This window comes from Coregonus clupeaformis, chromosome 1 (assembly GCF_020615455.1).
Source record: "Coregonus clupeaformis isolate EN_2021a chromosome 1, ASM2061545v1, whole genome shotgun sequence".
Lineage (NCBI taxonomy): Eukaryota > Metazoa > Chordata > Actinopteri > Salmoniformes > Salmonidae > Coregonus > Coregonus clupeaformis.
The window spans coordinates 35822028-35847030 of NC_059192.1; the positions used below are offsets into that span (position 1 = coordinate 35822028).

Sequence of the window (25003 nt, forward strand, 5' to 3'; positions counted from 1 at the left end):
AGGCATTTAGTTAACTATACAGTAAAAATAACCCAGCGAGACACTGACTGCAGGACCTTTATCTTGATGAAACGACTTTCCCATCGGTACACTTACCGTGCCGTACAGGAAGCTGGTTAAATAACTACTGTCGTCATCTCCGGTTAGCAACTATGTTTGACAAATTCTCTTTCTGCTGTTGAAGGTTTGTGATAGTTCTTAGTGATCTTGAAATAAAAACGTATGATTGCATGTAGTAAACATTTAAAAGTGATTCGACTACATAGGCCGTATAACTATAATCTGCTAGCCGGCTAACGTTAGCTAGCATTCATTACAGTTAGCCTGTTAGCTAGCTAGATTCTCGCAAACGTTAGCTATACTAGCTAGTAAAATATACACTATATATATATATATATATGTGGACACCCCTTCAAATTAGTGGATTCGGCTATTTCAGCCACACCCGTTGCTGACCGGTGTATAAAATCGAGCACACCGCCATGCAATCTCCGTAGACAAACATTGGCAGTAGAATGTAGGCCGTCATTGTAAATAAGAAATTGTTCTTAACTGACTTGCCTAGTTAAATAAAGGTTAAATAAATAAATAAAAATGGCCTTACTGAAGAGCTCAGTGACTTTCAACGTGGCACTGTCATAGGATCCCACCTTTCCAACAAGTCAGTTTGTCAGATTTCTGCACTGCTAGAACTGCCCTGGTCAACTGTAAGTGCTGTTATTGGGAAGTGTAAATGTCTAGGAGCAACCACGGCTCGGCCGCAAAGTGGTAGGCCACACAAGCACACAGAACGGGAACGTAGAGTGCTGTAGTGCATAAAAATCGTCTGTCCTCGGTTGCAACACTCACTACCGAGTTCCAAACTGCCTCTGGAAGCAACATCAGCACAATAACTGTTCCTCGGGAGCTTCATGAAATCATGCGCCTAAGATCACCATGCGCAATGCCAAGTGTCGGCTGGAGTGGTGTAAAGCTCGCCGCCATTGGACTCTGGAGCAGTGGAAACGCGTTCTCTGGAGTGATGAATCACGCTTCACCATCTGGCAGTCAAACGGACAAATCTGGGTTTGGCGGATGCCAGGAGAACGCTACCTGCCCCAATGCATAGTGCCAACTGTAAAGTTAGGTGGAGGAGTAATAATGGTCTGGGGCTGTTTTTCATGATTCAGGCTTCTTAGTTCCAGTGAAGGGAAATGTTAACGCTACAGCATACAATGACATTCTAGACGATTCTGTGCTTGGCAAGTTTGGGGAAGGCCCTTTCCTGTTTCAGCATGATCATGCCCACGTGCACAAAGTAAGATCCATACAGAAATGGTTTGTCGAGATCGGGGTGGAAGAACTTGACTGGCCTGCACAGAGCCCTGACCTCAACCCCATCAAACACCTTTAGGATGAATTGGAACGCCGACTGTGAGCCAGGCCTAATCCCCCAACATCATTGCCCGACCTCACTAATGCTCTTGTAGCTGAATGGAAGCAAGTCCCTGCCGCAATGTTCCATAATCTAGTGGAAAGCCTTCCCAGAAGAGTGGAGGCTGTTATGGCAGCAAAGGGGGGGAACAACTCCATATTAATGCCCATGATTTAGGAATAAGATGTTCGACGAGCAGGTGTCCACATACTTTTGGTCATGTAGTGTACGTTAAGCATGCAACTACCGCTATTTAGGTAGCTAACATGCATATTAACTCATGGCAAGTTTTTTGCATTTGTGTCCTAAAACGGCTGTCACACTTTTTGTTGCAGAAGCAGCAATGATGTCTGGCACCGGGGGAGGGAAGCGAGCCTCAGGTGGGGACAGCCCCCCTGGTCCACCAGAGAAGAAGTGTAGAAAAGAAGAGAAGACCACCACCACTCTCATTGAGCCCATACGCATTGGGGGAGTGTCCTCTACGGTTAGTCATTTTCTTGTTGTCCTCCACATCCAGGTCTTGTCTATGCTTAAGTTAATCATCCCTCCTATATGGTTATCTTCTTCATTATCACGTGACATCTGCAGGAGGAAATGGACATGAAGGTGATCCAGTTTAAGAATAAAAAGCTGAGTGAGCGTCTGGAGCAGAGGCAGACCATGGAGGATGAGCTGCGAGAGAAGATAGAGAAGCTGGAAAAGCGACAAGCTACTGACGATACCACACTGCTCATTGTGAATCGTTACTGGTCCCAGGTACTTACATCCCACAGTAATTTGCTGCCGTGAAGGACCATAGACATATACTTAACTAAGTGTAACCCCCACACATACTCAATTACCTTCTTTCTCTAACTTCCAGTTGGAAGAAAATGTTCACTTGCTGCGCCAACGCATTGACCCCACGGTGGTCCCGGCACCGCCCGCTACGCCTGTCTCTGCCCCTACCCCAATGGAGGAGGATAGTATGATCCCACCACCCCCTCCTTCAGCCCCACTCCCAGCGCCAGAACACGAGGAGCAACAGCCTCCACCACCCGATGGTATGGAGATAGCTCGTAATCCACAGCAGGACTCGACAACCGGTAAAAATCATTCCTGCTCTCTCTCAACCTTTTATCTACGCATATCTAGCCTCTGATCAGAAGTAATGATACAGGCCTCTCGAGTGGCGCAGCGGTCTAAGGCACTGCATCGCAGTGTTGTGGCCGTGACCGGAAGTCCAATATTGCGGCGCACAATTGGCCTAGCATGGTCTGGGTAAGGAGAGGGTTTGGGCGGGGGCCTTTACTTGGCTCCTTGTGGTGGGCCGGGCGCCTGCAGGCTGACTTCGGTCATCAGTTGAACATTGTTTCCTCCGACACATTGTTGTAGCTGGCTTCCGGGTTAAGCGAGCGGGTGTTAAGAAGCGTGGCTTGGCGGGTCATGTTTCGGAGGACGCATGACCCGAACCTTAGCCTCTCCCGAGCCCGTTGGGGAGTTGCAGCGATGAGACAAGATCGTAATCACGAAATTGGGGAGAAAAAAGGGGGCAAAAACATAAAAGTGGTAATGATAACTCCGATTCCATTGCGTTGCCACCTATAATAACTGGTGTGAGGCATGGCAACATAACAAAGCAGTAAACCTGTCTAGCACTTACGCCACACGTTTTATCGTCAACCACATCCTAAGTCTTACCATCCTAACTGTTTAGCACCGCTGCCCACTACTACCCTCAGTGAGAGTGCCAAAGCCTTCCTCTCCACTTTGGACAACAGCAGTGAGGAGGAGCTCAGCCTGCAGCTGCAGGACAGGATGCAGTTCAGCAAGGAGGCAGCTGCCTGCATGGTCTGCGTCTTCGACAGGCTGCACAGCCGCATCGACAGCCTATGCACCCAGATCCTGTCCACAGGTAACTATTCAGACTCGCTTATCATGACTAGGGACTTTTTCACTTTCTGGTTGTAGCAACATGTGGGTTCTAAATTTGGCATAATTATGTAGAGGGGTTCCCAACTATGACATTCACTCTGATCTTGTGTTAAATTCCTGTAAGTCGCTTTGGATAAAAGCATCTGCTACGTGGCATATGTAATCACTAGTTGAGTAACCCTAGTAACTGTGTTGTCTTTGTCAGTGTTTGAGGATGACAGCCAGGAAGAGATGCTCCGTCTGAATCGTACTCTGCTGGAGGAGAATGGCAGACTGCGAGACCTGGCCTCCTCCCTGCAGGGCAGACACCACAAGATGTCTATGGAGGTACGTTACCGCACCCTGTCATGAATAGTGTGTGTATTGGGAATTCCCACATCGCCATAGTGTCGTCTTTCAGGCTTTTGTATCCTCCTCAATGTGAATGTCTGCTAGTTCTCATCGGTGATGATACATGCCGATTGTGTGGACTCATCCAGCCAATTTCATAATCAAATGTTTGCTCTCCACTCTCCTCCTCTTTATCAGTACAATGAGCTTGTGGATAAGGTGACAAGCTCGGAGACCAAGGTGTCTGAGATGGAGACCGCTGTGGAGGATCTGCAGTGGGACATCGAGAAGCTCCGTAAGAGGGAACAGAAGCTCAACAAGCATCTGGCTGAGGCACTGGAGCAGGTAGGTGTGTGTAATTTGTGGGTGTGTACTTAATGTACTTTGTGTGTGTACTTGAGCAGGTGTGTGTGTGTAGTTCTAGTGTCTTATCATCGCTGATGTCACTCTCCATTATGCATCGATGGCCAGCGATAAGGCTGAAGCACCAGAGCATGCCATCCATTGTTTATCTATAGTGCCTTGCAAAAGTATTCACCCCCTTTGCGTTTTTCCTTTTTGTTGTATTACAACCTGTAATTTAAATGAATTTTTATTTGGATTTCATGTAATGGACAGACAGAAAATAGTCAAAATTGGTGAAGTGAAATGAAAAAATAACTTGTTTCAAAAAATTCAAAAAAATAAATAACGGAAAAGTGGTGCGTGGATATGTATTCACCCCCTTTGCTATTAAGCCCCTAAATAAGATCTGGTGCAACCAATTACCTTCAGAAGTCACATAATTAGTTAAATAAAGTCCACCTGTGTGCAATCTAAGTGTCACATGATCTGTCACACGATCTCAGTATATATACACCTGTTCTGAAAGGCCCCAGAGTCTGCAACACCACTAAGCAAGGGGCACCACCAAGCAAGTGGCACCATGAAGACCAAGGAGCTCTTCAAACAGGTCAGGGACAAAGTTGTGGAGAAGTACAGATCAGGGTTGGGTTATAAAAAATATCTGAAACTTTGAACATCCCACGGAGCACAATTAAATCCATTATTAAAAAATTGAAAGAATATGGCACCACAACAAACCTGCCAAGAGAGGGCCGCCCACCAATACTCACGGCCCAGGCAAGGAGGGCATTAATCAGAGAGGCAACAAAGAGACCAAAGATAACCCTGAAGGAGCTGCAAAGCTCCACAGCGGAGATTGGAGTATCTGTCCATAGGACCAATTTAAGCCATACACTCCACAGAGCTGGGCTTTACGGAAGAGTGGCCAGAAAAAATACATTGCTTAAAGAAAAAAAATAAGCAAACATGTTTGGTGTTCGCCAAAAGGCATGTGGGAGACTCCCCAAACATATGGAAGAAGGTACTCTGGTCAGATGAGACTAAAATTGAGCTTTTTGGCCATCAAGGAAAACAAAATGTCTGCCGCAAACCCAACACCTCTCATCACTCCGAGAACACCATCCCCACAGTGAAGCATGGTGGTGGCAGCATTATGCTGTGGGGATGTTTTTCATCGGCAGGGACTGGGAAACTGGTCAGAATTGAAGGAATGATGGATGGCGCTAAATACAGGGAAATTCTTGAGGGAAACCTGTTTGTCTTCCAGAGATTTGAGACTGGGACGGAGGTTCACCTTCCAGCAGGACAATGACCCTAAGCATACTGCTAAAGCAACACTTGAGTGGTTTAAGGGGAAACATTTAAATGTCTTGGAATGGCCTAGTCAAAGTCCAGACCTCAATCCAATTGAGAATCTGTGGTATGACTTAAAGATTGCTGTACATCAGCGGAACCCATCCAACTTGAAGGAGCTGGAGCAGTTTTGCCTTGAAGAATGGGCAAAATCCCAGTGGCTAGATGTGCCAAGCTTATAGAGACATACCCCAAGAGACTTGCAGCTGTAATTGCTGCAAAAGGTGGCTCTACAAAGTATTGACTTTGGGGGGGGTGAATAGTTATGCACGCTCAAGTTTTCTGTTTTTTTTGTCTTATTTCTTATTTGTTTCATAATAAAAAAAGATTTTGCATCTTCAAAGTGGTAGGCATGTTGTGTAAATCAAATGATACAAACCCCCAAAAAATCCATTTTAATTCCAGGTTGTAAGGCAACAAAATAAGAAAAATGCCAAGGGGGGTGAATACTTTCGCAAGCCACTGTATGTCCTGCTGTATGTACATGGGTAAAATAATGTTTTGATGTTGTATAGCCGGAATGAAGACTGTAACCACATCTATATAACTATTGTAATATGTCTGGGTTAGTGTCTGTACTAATATATGGGGCAAGTTAGCTAAACACCTCTGATTGTTCTGCCCAGTTGACCTCGGGCTACTACACCACTGGCAGCTCAGGGGGGCTACCCGGTGGCCAGATCACCCTCAATATACAGAAGGTGAGTGCAGACTTGTCTCTATTGTCCAACCATATTCTTGAGCTTCCCTTCCATCTTGTTTTTGATACATTGCTGTTTCCAACCCTGTCATGTGGAGTTAAATTAGTGCCAAAAGTAATACAAATGTAACTCCATATTGTAATTATTATATCTGTTAGTTTGAGAGCCTGAATGCAGAGTTGGAGCAGAACCAGGAGCTGGCCAACAACCGCATGGCGAACCTGGAGAAACAACAGCAGGAGCTCCAGGAGGCTGTGAGGGAGAGTGAGAAGCTCAAGGTACAGCAGCAGTCCCCTCCGAGGGAATACAAGACTAAACTCACAACAATACGCTGTGCATTCTGTTATCTGTCAGCTTAACAAAGGAGATGCTCACTATTCAGACAGTCATGAGTCATGTCATGTCAAGGAAGATTATAATTGTAGAATATATACAGTGCCTTCAGAAAGTATTCATACCCCTTGACTTTTTCCACATTTTGTTGTGTTACAGCCTAAATTCAAGATGGATTAAACAAATATATAATCTCACCAATTTAACTACACACAATACCCCACATTTAAATAAAAACATGTTTTCAAATTGATTGAAAATAAAATACTGAACTATCTAATTTACAGAAATATTCACACCCCTTTTCCACGACAATCCAAATTGAACTCAGGTGCATCCAATTTCCTTTGATCATCCTTGAGATGTCGCTACAACTTGATTGGAGTCCACCTGTGGTAAATTCAATTGTTTGGACATGATATAGAAAGAAACACACCTGCCTATATAAGGTGCCACAGTTGACAGTGCATGTCAGAGCAGAAACTATACCATGAAGTCCAAGGAACTGTCCGTAGATCACCGAGATAGAATTGTGATGAGGTATATATCTGGGGAAGAGTATAAAACAATTTCAACAGTGTTGAAAGTTTCCAAAAGCACAGTGGTCTCCATCATTGGGAAATAGAAAATATATGGAACTACCCAGACTGCCTAGAGCTGGCCGTCTGATCAAACTGAGCAACTGGGCAAGAAGGACCTTGGTCAGGGAGGTGACTAAGAACCCAGTGACCACTCTGACAGAACTACATAGTTCCTTGGCTGAGATGGGAGAACCTGCCAGAAGGAAAGTAGACTCTACAGCGCTTCACCAATCTGGGCTTTGAGAAAAAGGCACATGACAGCACGCCTGGAGTTTACAAAAAGGCATGTGAAAGACAAAAGATTCTGTGGTCTGATAAGACAAAAATGTAACTCTTTGGCCTGACTGCAAAGCGCTACGTCTGGAGAAAATCAGGCACAGCTCATCACCCATTTAACACCATCCCTACCGTGAAGCATGGTGGTGGCAGCATCATGCTATGGGGATGCTTTTCAGTGACTGGGAGACTCGTAAGGATAGAGGGAACAATGAATGGAGCCAAATACAGGCAAATCCTTGATGAGAACCTACTTCAGAGTGTAAATGACCTTAGACTGGACCGAAGATTTACGCTCCAACAGGACAGTCACCGCAATATAAAGCCAAAGCAATGCTCGAATGGCTTCAGAACAAGAATGTGAAAGTCCAACAGCCAAAGCCCAGACTTTAATCCCATTGGAAATCTGTGTGAAGACTTGAAGATTAGCAGCATTTTCTAAAAACATGTTTTCACTTTGTCGTTATGGGGTATTGTGTGTAGATGGGTGAGGAAAAAAAGATTTAATTCATTTTGAATTCAGGCTGTAACACAACAGTGTGGAATAAGTCCAGGGGTATGAATACGTTCTTAAGGCACTGTAAACACTTAAAACAATTATAAACACAATAACATATGTTTGTTATGTTATGATCACTGAATGTATACTCTGTCTGTAATGTAATGTATTTTCCTGGCAAATGTTCCCTTGTCTGAATTGCAGTAATTTCGTTTTTCACTATGTCTCAAGGTGCCTTACAGTGTATGGGGGGTAATTCACTCACCCGCTTAACTACCTTTCAGTTGGACCTGAAAAATATTCCGGAGGATGTGGTGAAGGAGACCGCGGACTACAAGTGCCTGCAGTCCCAGTTCTCCCTGCTCTACAACGAGTCTCTGGGGGTGAAGACCCAGCTGGATGAGGCCCGGGCCCTGCTCCTCACCGCTAAGAACGCCCACCTCAGACAGATAGAGCACATGGAGGTCAGGAGCACTGATTTTGCAGAGAGTGGCTATTTAGAGGAAGGTTTTACTTGCAATGATTATGATCCATGGTTCATTTACCTCCCTTAGTTGAATGGACTGATTGTCGCTCTGCATAAGATAATGTAAGTGTAGGAGGGAGCGACTGATTTTAAAGTAACAAACATTTCAGCATATCAGATCTGGGTTCAAATAGTATTCCCCCCCCCCCCCATGCGTTAGTTGCGCTTGATTGAGCCTGCCTGGGGTACCAGATGGATGGGTTTTGCAATTTTGGGACTATTCCATTGCTCCCATTGTGCAAGGCAAGCTCAATCAAGCGCAGCTAAAGTGTTTGAAAGAAAACAAATACTACTTGAACCCAGGTCTGGCATGTATATCATGAATACACAAGGAATATATGTGGTTAGAAAGGTATTTGGAATAGCCAGGGTTACAGCGGCCCGGGGAGCGGACTAGCTCTGCATTCCACAACACTATGTCATTGCCATGGCTACAGTGCCTAGTGTTTGGGCAAAACATGACCAATTTGGCGTAAGCAGAAACAGACGGGGCTCTCTTTATATGCTTGGAAAGTGGATTGTGTCACAATCAGTAAAAACTGGCCAAAACTAGTCAGGATGTCAGATTTGGTGTGATTTGACCGCCGTCAACAAAAGCTGTGGTGTTTGTCATCTGTTCAGAGTGACGAGTTGTCACTACAGAAGAAGCTCCGCACTGAGGTCATCCAACTGGAAGACACGCTGGCCCAGGTGCGCAAGGAGTACGAGATGCTGCGCATCGAGTTTGAACAGAACCTGGCGGCCAACGAGCAAGCAGGTAACATCTAATCTCCACAACACCTCCCACTACCTAGGCTTGTTTCTATCATTAAATGTTTCCCATAGAAAGCAAACGTTTCAGTCTTATTCCTGTTTTTCCCTCTAACCAAGGATGTTGACTGTGTGTTTGGGAGGAATGTATCCTCTCCTGTTATCACTATCCTTATTGCTCACAAGTTTGGCGATACTTCACAAGTTTAGCGCACGCAGAATACAGTCAGACAAAACAATGTGGTGGCTCTGACTGAAACGCATGGTCATTGTTTCCTTATCAACCCCTCTGTCCCCTTTGATCTTTCCCTCAGGCCCAATCAACAGAGAGATGCGCCACCTCATCAGCAGCCTCCAGAACCACAACCACCAGCTGAAAGGTGACGTGCAGCGCTACAAGCGGAAGCTCAGAGAAACACAGATGGAGATCAACAAGGTAGGTGGCGGATCCTCCACGTGAGACCAATAGACTTTCTTCTGAATATTTAATCAATATGCAGATAGAGACAGGTTTCTTTTCTAACCAGATGACCAGGTCAGGATAAACTCTGGACTAGAGCGCTGCTACCTGACCTGAGCCCGACGGGCCCCGATATTACACATCGGGGTAGGGCCTGTTTTTAAATCAATAACTAGGGTACGGGCAGCACTCGGGTATCACTTAATTGATCTCTAACATTTTGAAGCTGAGCCATTTGCGTGTGCTCTGCTGTGCAGTACAGTCATATCTGACTACGATCATAACATGGTGTCAGAAGTGCTTCAACCTCGTTAAATATAAAACGGGAGAGATTATTTCACAGAAAATAATGTTCCTTGAGTTGTGTCTGAGTTTAGAGTGACGAAAAGTAGCTAACATCTAACTGCTCTCTCATGTCTCTTCATTGAGCAGAACAGCCCAAGCGGAGCTGTTGCTATGGATACTCAGACTCAGAGCTGCCGTGAGCAGAGCGAGCTGCGTGCAAGGAGCGAGTGACAGAGAGGAGCAGCTAATGGATTTACTAACTGAGGTTATTTACTAACGGAAGTTATTTCTGGTTTCGGGCAGGGCCTTGAATTTGGTAGACGCAATCGGGCCTGGGTAGGGTAGGGCCTGAATGTCGTGGGCATGGGTAGTACTCGCTTAAAATGAATGTCCGTGCAGGGCTCTACTCTGGACCCTTGTTATAGGCTAACTAGAGCATTTGCCCTGGTGAGGCGGTTAAGTCACGTGGTTCATCAAAACTTGAATTGCACAATATTTTATTAATAGATGAGGGTAAACGTGACTTATTTGAATCATGACATTTGCTACGAAAATGTGATCAATGCGATTGATGTCCCAAAACCATTTTCTATCCCTGTCCCTTTGACAGTTGCGGTGTCAGAGTGGTGACACTGGGCTTCTGTCGTTGGAGGAGCCGGTGAGCGACAGCCTGGAGGTGAAGAAAGAGGAGGATGAAGACCAAGAGGAGGAGGAGGAGAGGAGGAGGGAGCTGGAGAGACAGCGGGCCCGGGAGAGAGAGCGGGAGACTGGGAGGGAACGAGAGAGGGAACGAGAGAGGGAGCGACAGCGCAGCGAGGAGTTGAAGAGGAAAGATTCGGACACCCTGAAGATGCTGAGGGCGGAACTTAAGTATGTTGTTTTTTTTTGTCACAGAACACACAACTCACCTTTCATGTTATACAGAATAAAGTAGGGGTGTGCAGATCTGTTCATAATCGTATTTGTAATTCTATCCGTTTTATCACACTTGATACTCGTAATCAGATTTACTCGTGATCGGAAAACCCGGAAGTGAGCTTTAAATGCCGGTAAAGCCTATACCTCAAGTACACATTACTGCACTATCACCCAGAGTGCATCTCAGAGCACATCGTTATGTTCCTTCACTCATTCACACATTGTTCAAAGTTAAGAAATTATACTGACAGCTGAAAATGCATATGATTTACTTACTTAGTCCTATTCAATTATCAACAAAATAGGCTAATAAATAATGCATGGCTGGCTACTGCTGCCTGCATTTATTCCAGACAGATTTAGTTGAAGGTAATTCGCTTGCCCCATATATTTTTTCACTTTCGAGAGGAGCAAAAAATTTCTCTCCCGACACTTATGCCACAACATTTGTACAATGAAAATGAACTATCTGCATTTGTCATTTTTAATGATCAGTCTCTCTGTAAATATGCCTGGGCGAGAATAAATAATAATAATAGCAAGCATGGGTTTAGCTCACAACATAACGACAGAGGGAGGGGGAGCGGAGACTTGTTCTAATCCAATTGTGGCAGCTGGCTCAACCCACACCCCGCCCATTTCTTGACAGACAGCCGAACTAGCCAATTGAGTTATTTATAGTACACAACACTTCACACTGTTTGAGAGATGTGTGCTGGCAGCTGAAAATACATTTTTCCCCAATCACGAATAATTACAAAAATTACTCATATCATAATCGTATTCAGAAAATTCTCCATATCTGTTAAGATACTTGTTTTGTCCGAGTACTCGGCACATCCCTAGAATAAAAGATACTCTCATATAGTAGAAGACCTTAACACATTGTCTTATTCTAAAGTGAGGTAGTGCTAACTCTAATACTGTTCATTCTCCTTTTCACCCAGGAAAGCCCAGGAGTCTCAGAAGGAGATGAAGCTACTGTTGGACATGTACAAATCAGCTCCCAAAGAACAGAGGGACAAAGTGCAGCTTATGGCAGCAGAGCGCAAGTCTAAAGCTGAGGTTTGTCCAGCAACCGTTTGACTTCTTTCTTAATAATTCCGACCTGAACTGTAGGTTATCATTGAAAGTCAATTCATGTACAGTACCAGTCAAAAGTTTGGACACACCTACTCCTTCAAGGGTTTTTCTTTATTTTTACTATTTTCTACATTGTAGAATAATAGTGAAGACATCAAAACTGTGAAATAACACATATGGAATAATGTAGTAACCAAAAAAGTGTTAAACAAATCAAAATATATTTTATATTTGAGATTCGCTGCCTTGATGACAGCTTTGCACACTCTTGGCATTCTCTCAACAAGCTTCATGAGGAATACTTTTCCAACAGTCTTGAAGGAGTTCCCACATATGCTGAGCACTTGTTGGCTGCTTTTCCTTCACTCTGCGGTCCAACTCATCCCAAACCATCTCAGTTGGGTTGAGGTTGGGTGATTGTGGAGGCCAGGTCATCTGATTCAGCCCTCTATCACTCTCCTACTTGGTCAAATAGCCCTTACACAGCCTGGAGGTGTGTTTTGGGTCATTGTCCTGTTGAAAAACAAATGATAGTCCCACTAAGCGCAAACCAGATTGGATGGCGTATCGTTGCAGAATGCTGTGGTAGCCATGCTGGTTAAGTGTGCCTTGAATTCTAAATAAATCACTGACAGTGTCACCAGCAAAGCACCATCACACCACCTCCTCCATGCTTCACGGTGGGAACCACACATGCAGAGATCGTCCGTTCGCCTACTCTGCTTCTCAGAAAGACACAGCGGTTGGAACCAGAAATCTCACATTTGGACTCATCAGACCAAAGGACAGATTTCCACCGGTCTAATGTCCATTGCTCGTGTTTCTTGGCCCAAGCAACTCTCTTCTTCTATTGGTGTCCTTTAGTAGTGGTTTATTTGCAGCAATTCGACCATGAAGGCCTGATTCACGCAGTCTCCTCTGAACAGTTGATATTGAGATGTGTCTGTTACTTGAACTCTGTGAAGCATTTATTTGGGCTGCAACCTGAGGTGCAGTTAACTCTAATGAACTTTATCCTGCAGCAGAGGTAACTCTGGGTCTTCCTTTCCTGTGGCGGTCCTCATGAGAGCCAGTTTCATCATAGTGCTTGATGGTTTTTGCGACTGCACTTGAAGAAACTTTCAAAGTTCTTGAAATGTTCAGTATTAACTGACCTTCATGACTTAAAGTAAAGATGGAATGTCGTTTCTCTTTGCTTATTTGAGCTGTTCTTGCCATAATATGGACTTGGTCTTTTACCAAAAAGCGCTTTCTTCTGTATACCACCCCTACCTTGTCACAACACAACTGATTGACTCAAACGCATTAAGAAGGATAGAAATTCCACAAATTTACTTAACGCACACCTGTTAATTGAAATGCATTCCAGGTGACTACCTCATGAAGCTGGTTGAGAGAATGCCAAGAGTGTGCAAAGCTGTCATCAAGGCAAAGGGTGGCTACTTTGAAGAATCTCAAATATAAAATTATATTTTGATTTGTTTAACACTTTTTTGGTCACTACATGATTCCATATGTGTTATTTCATAGTTTTGATGTCTTCTCTGTTATTCTACAATGTAGAAAATAGTAAAAAATAAAGAAAAACCTTGGAATGAGTAGCTGTGTCCAAACATTTGACTGGTACTGTATATTTGTAAAATAATTCAAACAAGTAAAGTTAATTGGTATTTGTTGGGTCCTGTTACTTTTGTATTTGTTGTATTTCGTATCTAAAAAATTGAATTGTCTATAAAATATTGGTCATAAAAAAAAGTAAATTCATGAGGTGGTTGAAGTGGTAGTCCTCTGTAGCTCAGCTGGTAGAGCACGGCGCTTGTAACGCCAAGGTAGTGGGTTCGAACCCCGGGACCACCCATACACAAAATAAATGTATGCACGCATGACTGTAAGTCGCTTTGGATAAAAGCGTCTGCTAAATGGCATATTATTTATTATTATTAAGTGGTATCTGTATCCAACCCCACTTCAATCTCAAGTAGAAAAAAATTTAAAAAAGTAGAGTGCCTATGTGTTTCAGTCCATGTATTACATATAAACCCCCCCTGCGTCCCAGGTGGATGAGTTGCGGGTGCGGGTTCGAGAGCTGGAGGAGAGGGAGAGGAAGGAGAGCAAGAAGCTGGCTGATGAGGACGCTCTTAGGAAGATCCGTGTGGCAGAGGAGACAATCGACCACCTACAGAAGAAGCTCACTGCCACCAAACAGGTACTGTATATCCACTACACATTCAAAACTTTTGCAGAGGTGTTGAATATGTTAAATATCACAATTGCAGTGGGTTTGCCTTGGCTTTGCCATATATTTTTTTTCATTTGACCAGGTATTTCAATGGAATTTGATTTCTTAAGAAATCTCAGTGCCGATAAGTGAGGTGTCGCAATGCTATTCAGTGGTATTTTAATTACATTAGATGAGGTGTCATTGTGAAGTCAGTTGATACATGTTAGTTACAATTACATTGTGTGTGTGATTCATTCGGGATACATTGCAAGGTAACACTGTGTGACCTAATGTGTTTTCATCTGCCATATTGTACCAGGTCTCTCTCTTAAAGAGATTGGACCTCAATTAAATGAAACTACATAACTAACAGTAAAAATAAAATATAAAAAACTAAACCAATGCCAACTCTATGCCAACCTCCCACCCCCCTGTACCTCTCCATTCTGTCCAGGAGGAGGAGGCCCTACTGAGTGAGATGGACGTGACAGGTCAGGCCTTTGAGGACATGCAGGAGCAGAACAGCCGGCTGATGCAGCAGCTGAGGGAGAAGGATGACGCCAACTTCAAGCTGATGTCGGAACGCATCAAGTCCAACCAGATCTACAAGCTGCTGAGGGAGGAGAAGGAGGAGCTGGCCGACCAGGTGCTCACCTTCAAGACCCAGGTGAGAGAGACTGTGGAGGATGGACTGTCAGCATCATGTGTGTGTGTTTATTTCCAAGGCAACTTACAAAGCGGTGGATGTACAACGGGTGCATAACTCGTTTGGCAAGAAAGACTGTTTTATTTTATTTTTCTAAGACACCCGCGGGTCAAAAAATAGCATATCTCGAGCCGCATGTTGTGCATCCCTGATGTAAACATTGGCTATTGAAATAAAAAAGAAAACAACATTTGATTGTAGTCCTGATAATGCATGTGTTTCTGAGCTAATGAGGAAGAGGTCTGATTGATTGGTTCCCCTTGCTGTCTGTCACAGGTGGAAGCCCACTTATTGGTTGTACAGAAGCTGGAGGAGAAAGAGGGCATCCTCCAGAGCTTACTGGCCACTCTGGAGAAAGAGTTAGGAGTTCGCATACAAGCACTAGAACTCAACAAGAGGAAGGTAGCAAAACAATACCTCTACTACTACTAAGATACTTTTAAACTCCCCTTCTTCCACAGTTACCTTACCAATACTACTACTCACAGTACTACAACTACTACTACTGCTTTTACTATTGATATTGTAATAATACCACAAAAAGGAATAACAATACCACTGTTGTGAAGGACAATACTAGAAATTGTGTTGCTGGTCACTCTTCTTGTGACATTCTGTTGGGAGTATCTCTGAGTGTCTCTTGCCCCTCCATGTCCCCAGGCGGTGGAGGCAGCCCAGCTGGCTGAGGACTTGAAGGTGCAGCTGGAACACACCCAGTCCAAGCTGAGGGAGATCCAGGTGTCCGTGTCCGAGAACCGCACAGCCAGAGAGAGGGAGTTGGGCAACCTCAAAAGAGCACAGGTACACACAACTACTGACAAGTCTGTCCTTTCTAGATATTTATCCTTTATTTAACCAGGTGAGTCCCATTTTTAAATAGGAATATATTTTTTCGTGGGAACCCTGGTGTTAATTTGTCAAACCCCTAAAAGCCTTCAGTGAATACAGTGGGAAGGGTAATTTTACATTTAAGTCATTTAGCAGATGCTCTTATCCAGAGCGACTTACAAATTGGTGCATTCAACTTAGGATAGCCAGTGGGACAGCCACCCTTTTTTTTTTTATGGGGGAGTAGAAGGATTACTGTTATACTATTCCAGGTATTCCTTAAAGAGGTAGGGTTTCAAGTGTCTCCGGAAGGTGGTCAGTGACTCCGCTGTCGTGGGGGAGCTTGTTCCACCATTGGGGTGCCAGAGCAGCGAATAGCTTTGACTGGGCTGAGCGGGAACTGTGCTTCCGTAGAGGTAGGGGAGCTAGCAGGCCAGAGGTGGATGAACGTAGTGCCCTCGTTTGGGTGTAGGGTCTGATCAGAGCCTGAAGGTAAGGAGGTGCCGTTCCCCTCACAGCTCCATAGGCAAGCACCATGGTTTTGTAGTAGATGCGAGCCTCAACTGGAAGCCAGTGGAGTGTGCGGAGGAGCGGGGTAACATGAGAGAACTTGGGAAGGTTGAACACCAGACGGGCTGCAGCGTTCTGGATAAGTTGTAGGGGTTTAATGGCACAGGCAGGGAGCCCAGCCAACAGCGAGTTGCAGTAATCCAGACGGGAGATGACAAATGCCTGGATTAGGACCTGTGCCGCTTTCTGTGTAAGGTAGGGTCGTACTCTGCGAATGTTGTAGAGCATGAACCTGCATGATCGGGTCACCGCTTTGATGTTGGCGGAGAACGACAGGGTGTTGTCCAGGGTCACGCCAAGGTTCCTTGCACTCTGGGCGGAGGACACAATGGAGTTGTCAACCGTGATGGCGAGATCATGGAGCGGGCAGTCCTTCCCCGGGAGGAAGAGCAGCTCCGTCTTGCCGAGGTTCAGCTTGATGGTGGTGATCCGACATCCACACTGATATGTCCGCCAGACATGCAGAGATGCGATTCGCCACCTGGTTATCAGAAGGGGGAAGGGGGAAATTAATTGTGTGTCGTCTGCGTAGCAATGATAGGAGAGACCATGTGAGGATATGACAGAGCCAAGTGACTTGGTGTATAGAGAGAATAGGAGAGGGCCTAGAACTGAGCCCTGGGGGACACCAGTGGTGAGAGCACGTGGTGCGGAGACAGATTCTCGCCACGCCACCTGGTAGGAACGACCTGTCAGGTAGGACGCAATCCAAGAGTGAGCAGCGCCGGAGATGCCCAACTCGGAGAGGGTGGAGAGGAGGATCTGATGGTTCACAGTATCAAAGGCAGCAGATAGGTCTAGAAGGATAAGAGCAGAGGAGAGAGAGTTAGCTTTAGCAGTGCGGAGAGCCTCCGTGACACAGAGAAGAGCAGTCTCAGTTGAATGACCAGTCTTGAAACCTGACTGGTTTGGATCAAGAAGGTAATTCTGAGAGAGGTAGCAGGAGAGTTGGCTAGAGACGGCACGCTCAAGAGAGAGAAAAGAAAGAAGGGATACTGGTTTGTAGTTCTTGACATCGGAGGGATCGAGTGTAGGTTTTTTGAGGAGGGGTGCAACTCTCGCTCTCTTGAAGGAAGGGACATAGCCAGCGGTCAAGGATGAGTTGATGAGCGAAGTGAGGTAAGGGAGAAGGTCTCCGGAAATGGTCTGGAGAAGAGAGGAGGGGATAGGGTCAAGCGGGCATGTTGTTGGGCGGCCGTCACAAGTCGCAAGATTTCATCTGGAGAGAGAGGGGAGAAAGAAGTCAAAGCATAGGGTAGGGCAGTGTGAGCAGGACCAGCGGTGTCATTTGACTTAGTAAATGAGGATTGGATGTCGTCAACCTTCTTTTCAAAATGGTTGACGAAGTCATCCACAGAGAGGGAGGAGGAGGATTCAGCAGGGAGGAGGTGGCAAAGAGCTTCCTAGGGTTAGAGGCAGAGGCTTGACATTTAGAGTGGTAGAAAGTGGCTTTAGCAGCAGAAACAGAGGAAGAAAATGTAGAGAGGAGGAAGTGAAAAGATGACAGGTCCGCAGGGAGTCTAGTTTTCCTCCATTTCCATTCGGCTGCCCTGTTCTGTGAGCTCGCAATGAGTCATCAAGCCATGGAGCAGGAGGGGAGGACCGAGCCAGCCGGGAGGATAGGGGACATAGAGAGTCAAAAGATGCAGAAAGGGAGGAGAGGAGGGTTGAGGAGGCAGAATCAGGAGATCGGAGGGAGGAGGATTTAGCAGAGGGAAGAGATGATAGGATGGAAGAGGAGAGAGTAGCGGGAGAGAGAGAACGAAGGTTGCGACGGCACATTACCATCTGAGTAGGGCCAGAGTGAGTAGTGTTGGAGGAGAGCGAGAGAGAAAAGGATACAAAGTAGTGGTCGGAGACTTGGAGGGGAGTTGCAGTGAGATTAGTAGAAGAACAGCATCTAGTAAAGATGAGGTCAAGCGTATTGCCTGCCTTGTGAGTAGGGGGGGACAGTGAGAGGGTGAGGTCAAAAGAGGAAAGGAGTAGAAAGAAGGAGGCAGAGAGAAATGAGTCAAAGGCAGACGTAGGGAGGTTAAAGTCACCCAGAACTGTGAGGGGTGAGCCATCCTCAGGAAAGGAACTTATTAAGGCGTCAAGCTCATTGATGAACTCTCCAAGGGAACCTGGAGGGCGATAAATGATAAGGATGTTAAGCTTGAATGGGCTAGAAACTGTGACAGCATGGAATTCAAATGAGGAGATAGACAGATGGGTCAGGGGGAAAAGAGAGAATGTCCACTTGGGAGAGATGAGGATTCCTGTGCCACCGCTGCGCTGACCAGATGCTCTTGGGGTATGCCAGAACACATGATCAGACGAGGAAAGAGCAGTAGGAGTAGCAGTGTTTTCTGTGGTAATCCATGTTTCCGTCAGCGCCAAGAAGTCGAGGGACTGGAGGGTAGCATAGGCTGAGATTAACTCTGCCTTGTTGGCCGCAGAACGGAAGTTCCAGAGGCTGCCGGAGACCTGGAACTCCACGTGGGTTGTGCGCGCAGGGACCACCAGATTAGAGTGGCAGCAGCCACGCGGTGTGAAGCGTTTGTATGGCCTGTGCAGAGAGGAGAGAACAGGGATAGACAGACACATAGTTGACAGGCTACAGAAAAGGCTACAATAATGCAAAAGAGATCGGAATAAAATTAACTAAACATCTGGGAAAGCGAGAGAGCGGGGCATCCCTCACTTACCTTTCACTGAAACACTCAAATATAACTCTCCCAACTTCAACTTTAGAAATTATAATTGTTGTAAACTACAGCGGTTCAATGTTTCTAGGAATAGACTCTAACTTAGTTTATTGAGCTAGCTAACTTGGTACAGTATTCTTACGTGAAAACCGCCCAGGGCACCGTATCCTATGACGCCATAGCTAACTAGCATGCTAGCATCCAATAACACACGGTTTATCACCAATAATTGCTTACAACAAACTACCAATAGTGTGTTAACACACTAAACAGATAATTCGTGTCCGTGTCTAGTTCCTTTCATAACGCAGAAATAATTAAACGTTGGCTAGCTAGCACAAAATCAGTCATGCTAGCTACACAAGTGCACAATACTGTAGTAGCCTATATTAACTGTAGGTCTAATATAAGCTACTACAGTATTCGACTGTGTCTGCCTGACTTATAGGAGGACCTGTCCAGGCTACGACGAAAGCTGGAGAAACAGAAGAAAGTAGAGGTGTACACTGATGCTGATGAGATCCTGCAGGAGGAGATCAACCAGTACAAGGTAATACAAAATACACACATCCTGATGGAATGGCCTTGCTTTTGTTTGATCAATTACATGTAGTTGTACATGTGAGAAGGTTCACATATTGTGGTACATGGATAACACTTTATTTTACAGCGTTAACTGTATATTTTCTATCCCAAATTGACCCTGCATTTTCTGTACTCCACACCTTGCAGGCGAAGCTGCGTTGTCCGTGCTGCAACACCCGCGACAAAGAGACGGTGCTCACCAAGTGCTTCCACGTTTTCTGCTACGAGTGTCTGAAGACGCGCTATGACACTCGTCAAAGGAAGTGCCCCAAGTGCAACTGTGCCTTCGGGGCCAACGACTTCCACCGCATCTACATCACCTAACTCCGTTACATGTAGAGGAGAAGAAGAGAACAGTGAACAGAGATAAAGGAGAGAAGGGGGGGGGGGGATAAATGGATGGAAGTGAGGGTGTGGTTGGAGAGCTTAGTTTTGTCTTTGCTTTTAATCTCTCCTTTTGGAAATACTTTTTTATATTGCATCATTGCCGGTTGGTGCTAGTGACCAAACAGATAGTTGTGACTGAGTGAGAGTGTAAAAACAGAAGTGCACATACCAAGGTATTCCTACTTCTGGATACTCTGAATTGTTTTTCTGTCCCATCTTTGTTTTTGGTCAGGTCTTGCCCATGTGGTAATTAACTTTTAACTGAGCCCATTTTTGTTGTTGACATTTTTCACCTTCTAAAAGAGAACTAGGAAGTTGTCGTAGCGCTGTATGATTTGTATACATTCAGACTTCCCCAGAATCATCCTTGAGAGCACCTGTATGTGCTTGTTTGGTCTTTTCTTAAAATACCTGATTCTCAAGAACTGAGATTAAATCACTGGACGCGTATCTAGTTTAGTTGATATGTTGAGTTGTGTACAAATGCGACTCAATTCAGTAGAAATGTATTTACTTTCATTATCGTAATGAGCACGTTATGCTCCTGTGCAGAGATTTCACCAGACGATACTGCAGGCCTTGACATTAACTTTTTTTTAGCCACTTGTCCTTCAGACAAGTAGGACAGATGTATTTTTTTTTGTCAGAAAGCTCAAGTCACTTGTCCCCCCCCCCAAAAAAAAAAAACATGAAGTCTAACACCATGGGCCTAAAGGGTGACACTTAAAATTGTGTTGTATGTTTCAAGAAACCACTTTACTAAATAAAAATTACTATTATTGCTACCATATAGAGAATCAGACAAATGTAGGTTAACCTCTGCCTATTGGCTTCTTTGCATATTCAAGCCTGTCTCAAAATAAGACACTGCCCCTTTTAGATGCACCTGGAGGATGGTTGGCAACCCTTAAATAGCCCAAAAAATATTGCAAGGTTACAATTCCAATCGAATACTTTTTGTCTTTAATAAATCATTTCCTAATTTAATGATTCAGGGATCAAATGGCTACGGTAGGTTTCTTAAAAGCAAGGTAACTAACGAAGATGTGTTTATAACATTGTAAGGCTAAAATATTCACGTTTCAGTGGAGATATATTGACCACACTGTTCAACCAATCCAATAAATGTGGAGGAGGAGTTAAGATGGAGTGTCGCCTTGTTAACGTCCAAAAGCGGAAGTCACTTCATAGGCTCTTTCCATTTCCCTTGAAACCCGAACATCCGGTTGTTGGGGACTCAGCGGAGGCTACTATGAAGCTATTCTAAGAAGATTTTAACGTCAGAATGACATGGCCAATGTTGAATAAAGGGGAATCCCAGCTTTCCAACAGTGTTAGATTTATTTCTCAACTCCCAATAATAAATACATTTCAGATATGCTATCCCCAAAATAATAATTTGGTTGTGTTTATGAAGGTCTTGGCTAACATATATATATTTTTCTAAAAACACAATAGCATTTTCATTAATTTATTTTACTGTAGGCTATCTGTAAAAATGAATAAACACTAAAAGCACCACAATTGAAATGTTACATCATCACAAAGAAATCCATTATAATTACGTTTTGGCAGGTCTTATAAGGCCCAGTGCAGTCCAAATTGTGTTTTTCCTGTGTTTTGTATCATATTGTACAACAGCTGATGAAATGAACACTGTAAAAGTGTGAACAAAATTGATCAGTGTTATATCCTGATAGTTGCTGGTTGAAAATACAATCTACACAGGACCTTCTAATCAGCCTGTTTGCATGGGTGGGAGTTTCTGCTTGCCTGGTGACATCACCAGGTGGGAAATTGGTTAACTTTTACATTTTAGTCATTTAGCAGACGCTCTTAACAGACCAATAACAAAGAGAGTTCCAGACCTCTCTGCTAAAAACAGCAAGTTTTAAGTTTTCACCTCCCCGCTTAGACCACTCCCAGACAGTCCTAACACAAATCTTGCTTGAGAAGGTTTTTGCTAAAAAAAAACATTTTTGTTCATTTTAACTATTACAGTAAGGTACTTGTTACCCAGAAATGATTTGATATTGATATAAACATGGCTGCATTGGGCCTTTAAGAAAAAAAATTAACTAAGAAAATGTATTTCAAAAGAACAGAGTAAAATATATACAGTGAGGGAAAAAAGTATTTGATCCCCTGCTGATTTTGTACGTTTGTCCACTGTCAAATAAATGATCAGTCTGTCATTTTAATGGTAGGTTTATTTGAACAGTGAGAGACAGAATAACAACAACAAAATCCAGAAAAACGCATGTCAAAAATGTTATAAATTGATTTGCATTTTAATGAGGGAAATAAGTATTTGATCCCCTCTCAATCAAAAGGATTTCTGGCTCCCAGGTGTATTTTATACAGGTAACGAGCTGAGATTAGGAGCACACTCTTAAAGGGAGTGCTCCTAATCTCAGCTTGTTACCTGTATAAAAGACTCATGTCCACAGAAGCAATCAATCAGATTCCAAACTCTCCACCATGGCCAAGACCAAAGAGCTCTCCAAGGATGTCAGGGACAAGATTGTAGACCTACACAAGGCTGGAATGGGTTACAAGACCATCGCCAAGCAGCTTGTTGAAAAGGTGACAACAGTTGGTGCGATTATTCGCAAATGGAAGAAACACTAAATAACTGTCAATCTCCCTCGGCCTGGGGCTCCATGCAAGATCTCACCTCGTGGAGTTGCAATGATCATGAGAATGGTGAGGAATCAGCCCATAACTACACGGGAGGATCTTGTCAATGATCTCAAGGCAGCTGGGACCATAGTCACCAAGAAAACAATTGGTAACACACTACGCTGTGAAGGACTGAAATCCTGCAGCGCCCGCAAGGTCCCCCTGCTCAAGAAAGCACATATACAGGCCCGTCTGAAGTTTGCCAATGAACATCTGAATGATTCAGAGGAGAACTGGGTGAAAGTGTTGTGGTCAGATGAGACCAAAATCGAGCTCTTTGGCATCAACTCAACTCGCCGTGTTTGTAGGAGGAGGAATGCTGCCTATGACCCCAAGAACACCATCCCCACCGTCAAACATGGAGGTGGAAACATTATGCTTTGGGGGTGTTTTTCTGCTAAGGGGACAGGACAACTTCACCGCATCAAAGGGACGATGGACGGCGCCATGTACCGTGAAATCTTGGGTGAGAACCTCCTTCCCTCAGCCAGGGCATTGAAAATGGGTCATGGATGGGTATTACAGCATGACAATGACCCAAAACACAAGGCCAAGGCAACAAAGGAGTGGCTCAAGAAGAAGCACATTAAGGTCCTGGAGTGGCCTAGCCAGTCTCCAGACCTTAATCCCATAGAAAATCTGTGGAGGGAGCTGAAGGTTCGAGTTGCCAAACGTCAGGCTTGAAACATTAATGACTTGGAGAAGATCTGCAAAGAGGAGTGGGACAAAATCCCTGCTGAGATGTGTGCAAACCTGGTGGCCAACTACAAGAAACGTCTGACTTCTGTGATTGCCAACAAGGGTTTTGCCACCAAGTACTAAGTCATGTTTTGCAGAGGTGTCAAATACGTACAGTGGGGAAAAAAAGTATTTAGTCAGCCACCAATTGTGCAAGTTCTCCCACTTAAAAAGATGAGAGAGGCCTGTAATTTTCATCATAGGTACACGTCAACTATGACAGACAAATTGAGGGAAAAAAATCCAGAAAATCACATTGTATGATTTTTAATGAATTTATTAGCAAATTATGGTGGAAAATAAGTATTTGGTCAATAACAAAAGTTTCTCAATACTTTGTTATATACCCTTTGTTGGCAATGACACAGGTCAAACGTTTTCTGTAAGTCTTCACAAGGTTTTCACACACTGTTGCTGGTATTTTGGCCCATTCCTCCATGCAGATCTCCTCTAGAGCAGTGATGTTTTGGGGCTGTCGCTGGGCAACACAGACTTTCAACTCCCTCCAAAGATTTTCTATGGGGTTGAGATCTGGAGACTGGCTAGGCCACTCCAGGACCTTGAAATGCTTCTTACGAAGCCACTCCTTCGTTGCCCGGGCGGTGTGTTTGGGATCATTGTCATGCTGAAAGACCCAGCCACGTTTCATCTTCAATGCCCTTGCTGATGGAAGGAGGTTTTCACTCAAAATCTCACGATACATGGCCCCATTCATTCTTTCCTTTACACAGATCAGTCGTCCTGGTCCCTTTGCAGAAAAACAGCCCCAAAGCATGATGTTTCCACCCCCATGATTCACAGTAGATATGGTGTTCTTTGGATGCAACTCAGCATTCTTTGTCCTCCAAACACGACGAGTTGAGTTTTTACTATTTTGGTTTCATCTGACCATATGACATTCTCCCAATCCTCTTCTGGATCATCCAAATGCACTCTAGCAAACTTCAGACGGGCCTGGACATGTACTGGCTTAAGCAGGGGGACACGTCTGGCACTGCAGGATTTGAGTCCCTGGCAGCGTAGTGTGTTACTGATGGTAGGCTTTGTTACTTTGGTCCCAGCTCTCTGCAGGTCATTCACTAGGTCCCCCCCGTGTGGTTCTGGGATTTTTGCTCACCGTTCTTGTGATCATTTTGACCCCACGGGGTGAGATCTTGCGTGGAGCCCCAGATCGAGGGAGATTATCAGTGGTCTTGTATGTCTTCCATTTCCTAATAATTGCTCCCACAGTTGATTTCTTCAAACCAAGCTGCTTACCTATTGCAGATTCAGTCTTCCCAGCCTGGTGCAGGTCTACAATTTTGTTTCTGGTGTCCTTTGACAGCTCTTTGGTCTTGGCCATAGTGGAGTTTGGAGTGTGACTGTTTGAGGTTGTGGACAGGTGTCTTTTATACTGATAACAAGTTCAAACAGGTGCCATTAATACAGGTAACGAGTGGAGGACAGAGGAGCCTCTTAAAGAAGAAGTTACAGGTCTGTGAGAGCCAGAAATCTTGCTTGTTTGTAGGTGACCAAATACTTATTTTCCACCATAATTTGCTAATAAATTCATTAAAAATCATACAATGTGATTTTCTGGATTTTTTTCCCTCAATTTGTCTGTCATAGTTGACGTGTACCTATGATGAAAATTACAGGCCTCTCTCATATTTTTAAGTGGGAGAACTTGCACAATTGGTGGCTGACTAAATACTTTTTTTCCCCACTGTATTTCCCTCATTCAAATGCAAATCAATTTATAACATTTTTGACATGCGTTTTTCTGGATTTTGTTGTTGTTATTCTGTCTCTCACTGTTCAAATAAACCTACCATAAAAATTATAGACTGAT

At 44.4% G+C, this 25003-nt stretch overlaps 1 protein-coding gene across 3 annotated transcripts; it reads left to right on the top strand.

Moving 5' to 3' along the window:
- Positions 1–105: 105 nt before the first annotated feature.
- rnf40 (ring finger protein 40) lies at positions 106–21078 on the top strand. 3 transcript variants are annotated; one of them, XM_041877904.2, is made up of 20 exons: positions 106–184; positions 1750–1898; positions 2003–2170; positions 2277–2499; positions 3111–3308; positions 3534–3655; positions 3857–4003; positions 5983–6057; positions 6216–6335; positions 8031–8210; positions 8894–9029; positions 9337–9458; positions 10378–10637; positions 11633–11750; positions 13825–13974; positions 14444–14656; positions 14972–15097; positions 15356–15496; positions 19229–19330; positions 19513–21078. In XM_041877904.2, exons 2-20 carry the CDS (start codon positions 1758–1760, stop codon positions 19687–19689), a joined length of 2919 nt encoding a protein of 972 aa, XP_041733838.2. In that variant the 5' UTR covers positions 106–184; positions 1750–1757; the 3' UTR covers positions 19690–21078. The 3 variants fall into 3 exon arrangements, with proteins under 3 accessions (XP_041733838.2, XP_041733847.2, XP_041733856.2); XM_041877913.2 differs by having other exon boundaries at positions 14447–14656; XM_041877922.2 differs by having other exon boundaries at positions 2277–2457.
- Positions 21079–25003: the final 3925 nt, after the last annotated feature.